The 9,024-nt window shown below is 34.7% G+C and overlaps 1 protein-coding gene across 7 annotated transcripts in view; it reads right to left on the bottom strand.

Annotated features, from left to right (window-relative positions):
* Positions 1-9,024, bottom strand: part of LOC144974680 (striatin-interacting protein 1 homolog) — a 29,986-nt gene that overhangs the window by 2,509 nt on the left and 18,453 nt on the right. For all 7 annotated transcript variants that reach the window (XM_078917795.1, XM_078917796.1, XM_078917794.1 and 4 more), the window contains 6 exons: positions 6,773-6,902; positions 6,321-6,467; positions 4,984-5,081; positions 3,033-3,260; positions 2,496-2,562; positions 995-1,099 (listed from right to left, as the gene is read on the bottom strand). In XM_078917795.1, the coding sequence (XP_078773921.1) occupies positions 995-1,099; positions 2,496-2,562; positions 3,033-3,260; positions 4,984-5,081; positions 6,321-6,467; positions 6,773-6,902 (775 nt within the window). The remainder of the gene's footprint in view (positions 1-994; positions 1,100-2,495; positions 2,563-3,032; positions 3,261-4,983; positions 5,082-6,320; positions 6,468-6,772; positions 6,903-9,024) is intronic.

The following is a 9,024-nucleotide window of genomic DNA, read 5'->3' as shown; positions in this document are numbered from 1 at the left end:
TTTTGCCAATATTAGCCAAAGTCTGCAAAAATGTATACCAATTAAATGGGTACAAGAGACGGGTCTGAGTAATGGATGGGAAGTGTCTTACTTGAGGATAACTAACATACTGGTGCCAGAATTTTTGTGATCATTGTCACCCATACAGTCAATAAACATGCTGTTCATTGCTTGACTGTATTACAAGACAAGATATGCATGGTCATTGAAGTTCATGAAGTCAATGGCCAATTCAGGGCAGTTACAATAAAATACAACGACCCTTTCACTATGATCATAGACAAAAACACATCAAAACCAAGAGAGAAATCAAAATTGATAATGTGAATGGATTTGAAAATTATTATGACAAGTTTACACTACAGACTTGCTTTTACACAAGTTTACACCACAGACTTGCTTTTACACAAGTTTACACCACAGACTTGCTTTTACACAAGTTTACACCACAGACTTGCTTTTACATAAGTTTACACCACAGACTTGCTTTTACATTGGTTTACACCACAGACTTGCTTTTACAGCAGGAAGGGTCTAAGGATTTCTAATTGATATATTTATCTTTTACAGTGTTTTCTTATTTTCCTTTCATCTTACTGATTTTTTTTTTCATACACTCTATTTATCCTATTTATTTATCTACCAACTTCTTTTTCACCTAGAAGGACTAGTCTAATTTTTGACATGTATTGAATTAGAAGATCAACTTTCAGAGTTTATAACTTTTAGTCTCATAGCAGATTTAAAAACCAGACTTCTCGTAAGCTTGAATGTTTGACAGCTTCAGTTGAAGACAAAACACGTGGGTGTTTTGGTAGAATCAAAATCCTTCTTGAGCTAGCAGTTTTCTATTTCTAGGAGGCCTGAGTCTGTGCTTTTCTATCAAATGTCATCAGCAGACAGCAAATAAATATATAAAAACTGCTATACAGGAAAAGATTAGAGGAGCATCTCCAAGCTTCTAGTAAGAAACAGTTATCCTTAATGAACTTACCATAGTCCTCGAGTGCTTCCATTTGGTGAGTTTGTTCAGAATGCGTAGAAGGTTAATACAAGAGAAGATGTTTCTCCAGCAATAAGGACTGTTGTCTCCACCCTCCTGGTCAACAGCAAGAATAGGAAAATATTTCATAAATTATTAGGGGGAAAGAATCCTAAAACACTTGAAATGACCTTTTACCCCTATCTAAGACTCCAAGCTACACTACACTGGATGCACGTCGAGCAGAGTGCTATATATAAAATCACAGTTGTGTTTTAAATATTTTAACCAAACGACACCATCATATCTATCAGATCTTTTATGCCGTTATGATCCTCCTCACCCTTAAGATCTAGAAATCAATTCTTTCTTCATGTGCCTAAAAAAGGCTCTAAAACATTGTCTGATGGGGCATTTCCTCATTTCCTCATGCAGCCTCAAGTGTCATTAGATGTAAGAAGTAAGAAGTAAGGTATTTTTGTCTGAGGCAAAAAAGTACCTTAAAACACACCTGATGAATTCTTCTTTGTCCTAATAATGTTCTGAATAAAACTCTGTGTGTGTACAAAAATAGTCCATAATATCTGATTTGTGTCATTGTTATATGTAACATGTATGATTTCACCTTTTGTCAATGTGCGCCTAGAGCTGAGGCAATGAGGGATTGGCGCTGTATAAATATATTATATTATTATTATCATTATTATTATTATGATTAAGCTACGACTCATCTGGTATTATAGGTTATGAGATAACATGTTAACCAACATTTGAAAAATAAACTCTCAAACCGTGATGAAAACAGAATAGATATGTGACCCACCACCTCAATCTCGTTTTATGCTGGGCTGAACTCAATGATGAAGAGCAAGTTTAACTTTGAAATGATTATAAGTATGGAATTTTTAGGGTTTTTTAAAATTTTTTTTTTTTTTTTTTTTTTTTTTGTTCTTCGATAAACTATATCATTTCTCCACAATAGACATAAGTGAGAATGGACTATCATGGTTTCAGGGGGAAATAAAAAAGAACCCATGAAGCAAACCATCTTTAAAGGGAGGTCCGATGGCATGTGTTCCAGGGGGGGGGGGGAGGAATCTTTGAAAATATGATATAAAATAAGGCATACTAGACATGCTTTGGGTTCATCAGTATAAGAATATCTATAAGCCAATATTATTCCTTGATAGTTTGTGCAGTTTTCCTATTTAGAAACTTAAGATTCATCACAACAACAAAAAACCCCACTGTTTTCACTGTAATCATTATGACAATATTCAGAACAGATGCCAAATTAAAAAGCGACGATGATGACGGTTGGGTTGTAGTGGTAGTGAACATTGATGATGTGCTGGTGGTAAAGGCGATGATAATGATGATATAGTACAGATGGTTGTGATGAGGATGATGATGATGATTATGATGATGATGAGATACTAGTTAAAACAATGGGTCACATTTTTGCATGACAATTTCATCAAACAGTGGTTGCTCCACCTTCCAACATACTTACAATATTCTCAGCTGTCAGTTCAGCAGAGTCTCCTAAAACACTTTCGGGAAAATCCAATGCTGGAATACTGAAAGTTAGAAAAAAAAGCAAAAGTCATTATGATGGTACACAGGAAAAAAGACCAAAAAACAAACAAACAAACGTACAACAATGAATTAATTTCGTATGCAATAAAATAAAACTGAAATAATTAGTCTCGACAGATTGTTCTTTGATTTCTATGATGCTAAGTTAAAATGAAAATAATTGAAGAAAAAGGCAACAAATGACAAACTACAAATTACACTCATACATGTGTGTTGTCAGTTTTCATGTAAATCTTATGGAAGAATTCAGATCTTTTTCATTTATTTTCAAATTTTTAAAAACTTTGCAGACTCTGCTGACATTGTCATTCTATACCACAGTGTAGCTTTGAATGAATACTAACTTTGTATTTTGTACCCAGAGGTTAAAAAAATCCGATACTCTATTTCTTCCCCATTAAACTATATATTTCGATCACGAAAGGAGCAACAAATATTCCGAAATACCAACCTATTCTTGGCATTGACATAGGCAACGATGTCCTGATTAAAAAACTTGAGTACTAGAGGAATACAGTTGGCAAAGACGAGGTGCTGGCTGGTAAATTCAAACTGGTAGACATGGTTGAGTTTGAAATGTTTCAGCATCAGTAAGAGGAGGCCTGAGATGGCTTTCACGATAATCTCTTTGTGTCTATTCACGTCAATGCCCAGCTTGAGAGACTGAAGGACTGTGTTACTGTTGGAAAAAGAGAAGAAGCAAAAAAGTTTACTGAAAATGAATGTATGCTGTTAAAATGCCAGTAATGTGAGGGTCTCAATGGCTCAATAGATAGGGCACTAGACTAAAAAATGAACTGATTGAGTCAGATTTTTTCTTGTCCTCTCTATCCCCTCTGCAGTAATTGGGTCACTATCTATTATATCTGACAGAGAGCAATAGAATATTACAACTATCTATTTCACACTACAGAAACTAGATATATATTATACTCCTACTCCATGGACAGTACAGTAACAGTTGTCAGAGCAAAAGGTCCCCGATTTCATTTCTCTTGCAGCTCATTCATTTTATAGAGTAACTTGATCTGATCCCTATGTCATCCTAGCAATTAATTGGTGGCTGGGTCTGTTAGATCTGAGTGAAAGTACTTGGCAATAAATGAACATTGTATCCAACTGATAACAAGTAATTGTAAATGTCCAGTTAACACTACTTAAACAGCGGATATACTCCATGACCCTTGTGGCCCAAAAGGTCTGCTTCTTTCATTGACAGTGTTGAAGACAATCAATTGTAAAACCTTGCATCATAACAATAAATATCTTGTTCATCTGAAGTATTTTAAAAACTCTATCATCAATACAATACATGCAGGGAGCTTTCTAGACTCTAAAATGAAAGGTTCAGGCAAAAATATGCAATGCTTGACAATAAGTCAATGCAATGCTTGTCTTTTTTATGACACTATTTGGCGAAGTGGGCTATCGTTCATTGCCTTATTATCTGAATTTAGATATGGGTCTTTTAATTTGCTTATTAACAACCCTTGAGTGCCTGTCACTATAAACATTGAGAAAAAAATGATTATATCACATTTTAAAAAGAACGAAATATAAAGAAAATCAAAACACCCTTGACCCAACAAGAAACAACAATATAAAAAGTTAAAATACATTAGGTAAAGTCTGGAAGAACAATTGTATTAAAAAAAACCCCCAAAAAACTTAAGCTTTTATATAGCGCAATATCAACTAAATTGCTCAAAATGCTTTACAAAGGGTCCCTGACCAACAGCAACACGAAACTTGTAGAACGAGACATGATGTCTGTTAGGCGATATCTCGGACAGAGACAATGCTGTTAACGGCCAGGTACTCATTTTACACCTGAGTATGGTGAAAGAATGTGAGTAAAGAGCCTTTTCCAAGGACTAAACTATGCGCTGAGCAAGGCTCTAACCCAGGACCTTCCAATCCAAAAGCGAGTGTCTTACCACTAGAACACATATTACCGTTTGTAGGTTTTGGTGGTCAGCTAAAGACAGGTTTGAACCTGAATCATTCCTTATTACCCATTTTGCCCTTTTGTTCAACAGTTTACAACCCTTTATTCACATTCTCTCACCGTACTCAGGTGTAAAATGTGTACCTGGCCGCTAACAGCGTTGTCATAGTCCGAAAAATTGTAATATCGCCTAACAGGCGGCATGTACCGTCCTACATGTTAAATGTTGCTGTTGACCAGGGACCCCTTGTAGAGCGCTTTGAGCACATTTAGCGCTATATAAAGCTAAAAAAAACCCAAAAAACCCAGCTTCAGGTAATGGCATTTATTTTAATTAGTAGCTCTGTGAATGCATATATTTACAGAGAAATGTTGAGCTGAAAAACTTCAGTTTGAAAAAACACAAGCTTATGAAGGGCTTGACACAGCTATGTAAATCAACAAAAATACTTACGGCATTTCATCAGGCAAAACATCAGACAGGATGTTAATGGATTCTGTCTTGGCTTTGGAGGTTGGGGCAGCAGCCAATAAAAGTTTAAGTAAGGCGATCTGGTAGAACGAGATAAGAATTAAATATAATCCCATAAGAGATACCAATCCAATAATTTCACTGATGGGCATATTTTACATTGGTGATCTACTGTTAACAATAACCATCACTTTCTCAAAAACTCACTTCTCTGAAAAACAGCGCCAAAGACAGTTGCAGGTAGAGTAAGTCTTAAAAATGTAACTTTTTTATTCTAAACTTACAACAAAAATACCAAAGCGACCCCCTTGCTTGACTGCATGACACAACAACCAACAAAAACATGTAAAATAGTCCTACGATGAACAAGTAAATCTCATCTGGACTTTTTGGGCAGTGCTATTCAATAAATAGTTTTATTCTCCAAACAAGTCTTATAACCTTACACAGTATAAAGCTTATAGTCAATATGGGGGATGTATTATATTTCTGATCAATTGAGAGTAGAAATTTCAAAAATATAATATTGTCAAATAAGTGGTGGGCAGAAAAAATCAAACAAAACTTAAGCTTAAGTTTATTTTTGTTCTTTGACAATTTTAGATAAGGTTCTGTCCTATTTCATTTCTCATAAAACTACATTTTTGAAATAGTAGGCAGGAAAACCTGGAACCCAGAAAAACTAAAATCTTTCAATCATTCATTAGTTTTAGGTGGTGTTGAAAATATATATTAATTTGAAAGACTTGTATTTTAGTTTATCTAAATATTCAGAAAACTATATAAACAAACTAATACAGAATGCATTGATGGAAAAATTCAACTTTCATAGGAATGTCCAAATCTGACCTATCGAAAAAGTTGCTTCAGCAAAATGTGCCTGGTTTTCGCTGATGATGTTTAGACAAGTGGTTGTTGACAATATCTTAAATCATCTGTTGGGTCAGTGGCTAAGCAGTTTAGTATCTTGCTTTGTAAGAAGGTTAAGCAAGATTGAGCATAATAAATGATTGTGGGTAAATTTGGTTACAAACACTGGCTTCTCTATTCTGTGTCCTTGTGTTCAGTACTTTACCAACAATACAACAACTCGATTCAACTATGAAAATGGCATTGAGCAGTGATAGATACTATAAGAACGTTCATACACTATGCAAAATGACACTTAACAAGCTATTTGGACTTTATGAAATGGAAGTTTGATTCCATATGTTACAAAAAAACGAAGTATTGTAACGTGAATAGAGCACAGTAAAAGTAAAACCCTAGAAAGTTCATATATCCTAATATGTACATAATTAGATGTAATCTTTATTTACCATATACTGTGGGAGATTAGACAAGAGAGCATGATAGAGACACTCGGCAGGAGTTGCCTCCACTTGATCCTCTGGCTTGGACAAAGGGTTCTTGGTGATCTCCTCCTCTCTCTTAATTTGGACTTCAGACAATGAGACATAGAGGTGCTGAAGGATTAAATTATTTTTAAAAAAGAATTAAATTTAAGTTAATCTCAAACTGAAAATCAAGAAAACAGTCCTTTATACCTATACAGTTCGGATTTGATTTTGCTAAAGATGCCAATCTTTCACTGAAAACTTTCAACTTTATCAAATATTATAATAGGCTAACTATTGTTTGGATGAAAGTTTAAAGGCAAAACTCTGATGCAATGTGGGATTGAGACAAATATATTTCACTATTAATCAGATGCTCTATCAACTAAGCTAACGCCCCCCCCCCCCCACTATAAACATGTTCTGAATCTTACCTGCTTTAGTACTTTGACTCCCTCGTGAATGGGCTGTGGTAAGCCAGCAAGTGAATCGTGATCATGCTTCACTTCAAAACCAACAAACTTTTGCCTTGTGTGGTCTAAAAATGCCTCTAGATCCTTTTGCCTGAAAATGAATATACAAAAGTTTAATTAAACACACCATAAATTCAATGCATTTTAAGGGGGAGGGAAGGGGTGGGAACCAACAAAAAGAATGACAAATTGTGTTGATTTAACCAATTTTCTATAGAATCATCTATGAAAAAATGGAACATCTGCCTGTAAGTGCTGGGGATTTTATTTTCGTGTTTTAAGTTGTTTTTTTCCTTTTTTTGTGTGTGTATTTTAACGTAATTTCAATATAAGTAAAAAGAAAGGTGATGGGGAAATATTAAATGATGACACTAGAAAAAACCCCCCCAAAAAACAAGTCCAACAGTTGAAGCGCAGACAAAAGTATCTAATATGCTTGCTGTCATAAAATCTTGTGTAGCTTTTTGTTATGCGGATCACTTTACAAATTCGTGAATTTCCCCTGACTGCAACTTCCACATCATGAGCTTTTAATCTAATCTTACAACTAGTTGATAGTTCGAGTTTTACCAAGCATTAATTAACCAATCAGAAAATTTCCTGCTATTTTTAGCCTGTTCTGTCCCTTGCATATTTATTCCCTGTCAACGAAAAGGCCTAGCAAATATTCCTTAATTCCATAGTTACCTTCAGCACATACCAAACAGATAAATAGGTCAGTCCCGTAATTTTTGAGAATTTGTCACGACATTTTGAAACACTGATGAAGGGATTGAATCGAACAACTGATGACACGATGCATTTTTTTTCAACGACCTGTGTTAAAATTGTAAGTGATGCGCAGGATCTGTGGGCTATTTGCCTCAGGCGATAGGAAAGTACCTAAGGTGACTATGGGTCATTGGTCCAAGGCTATCGTTGATATCAGGGGGAAAATATACTTTAATTTAAATTTTCAAATCAAAATAAAACCACTGAAATGCTTATTTGATTAGTTTTATTAAAATATATGATAACTGATGTATTTTTCAACAGTGTTTGTACTGTACGTTGATTGGATAACCCGAGACTCCATTCTATAAGATAATAGTAAAAAAGGCATCCATGTCAATAGCTTACAAAGCAATGCAACAAGAGGTCACATGACCATCAGGTGGAAGCATCCTTCGATTTCATTGGAAAAACAGATCATTTGATCTCATTTGGGGAAAACTGTAATAAAGCGGGTATCAGACATTGGGTGATTCTTTGAAAAATATTAATATTATAAATTTCATGATTATGGAAGTGACACAGAGCTTGTATTCATGACCATTTTTGAAAAATTAGATCATAACTTTTTATAAAATTGTTACTATTTTCAAGCGCTTCAATATATATCTACTTTATGGAAATATGTGCCAATACCTGTAATTTCAATTCTGAATTTTGCAAAATTTGACCAGTTAACAAGAAATGCTCCTTTATTATTTAGAGGACCATGTCCCTTACACTTAAATAACAGAATATGAAGAAAAAATATTGGAGAATATAATCCTAAAAATGTATATTTCACTGATGAAGAACATATCGGCCATACAATCTTCAGCCTGAAGCTTTGGCCTTAATGGAAGAAGAAGACATAATAATTCTTTGATCGAAGTGTTTTCAGAGAAGGATGTTGGTGTGATATTTGATCCCACTCTCACATTTGATCCACATATTAACGATATAATTAAAAGAGCAAATAAGTTGGTTGGAATTATAAAATGAAGTTTCTCTCATTTCGATTGTACCATGTTTTTAACGTTATTTAAGACTTTAGTGAGACCCATTTGGAGTATGCCAATTGCATATGGAGCCTGATATATAAAAGACAGCCCATAGCCGTGAAGAACGTCCAAAGGAGGGCCACGAAGTCTGTCGCTGAATTACATTATCTGCCTTATAAGGAAAGATTAGAATGCCTTTCCTTCCTTCTTTAAAGTACAGAAGACTTCGAGGTGATCTAATTCAAATATACAAGATCGTACACAAGATTGACAACTTTGATTCCAGGGAGTTCTTCAAATATGTGGTTTTGACGTCAACAAGAACTGAGGGTCTTCCAAATTTTCAAAGACCGGTGTTCGACCTCAATACGTGCCCACTCTTTAATTTTCAGAACTGTAGATATTTGGAACTCTCTCCACGCCTGTTCAAGAACTGAAAGAACTGTCAACATTTTTAAGAAC

Source organism: Berghia stephanieae, chromosome 6 (assembly GCF_034508935.2).
Source record: "Berghia stephanieae isolate SIO BIC M18660-M18661 chromosome 6, UCSD_Bste_1.3, whole genome shotgun sequence".
In the NCBI taxonomy this organism is placed as follows: domain Eukaryota; kingdom Metazoa; phylum Mollusca; class Gastropoda; order Nudibranchia; family Aeolidiidae; genus Berghia; species Berghia stephanieae.
The sequence above is the reverse complement of the archived record's forward strand: the minus strand, read 5'-3'. Positions and strand labels throughout refer to the sequence as shown.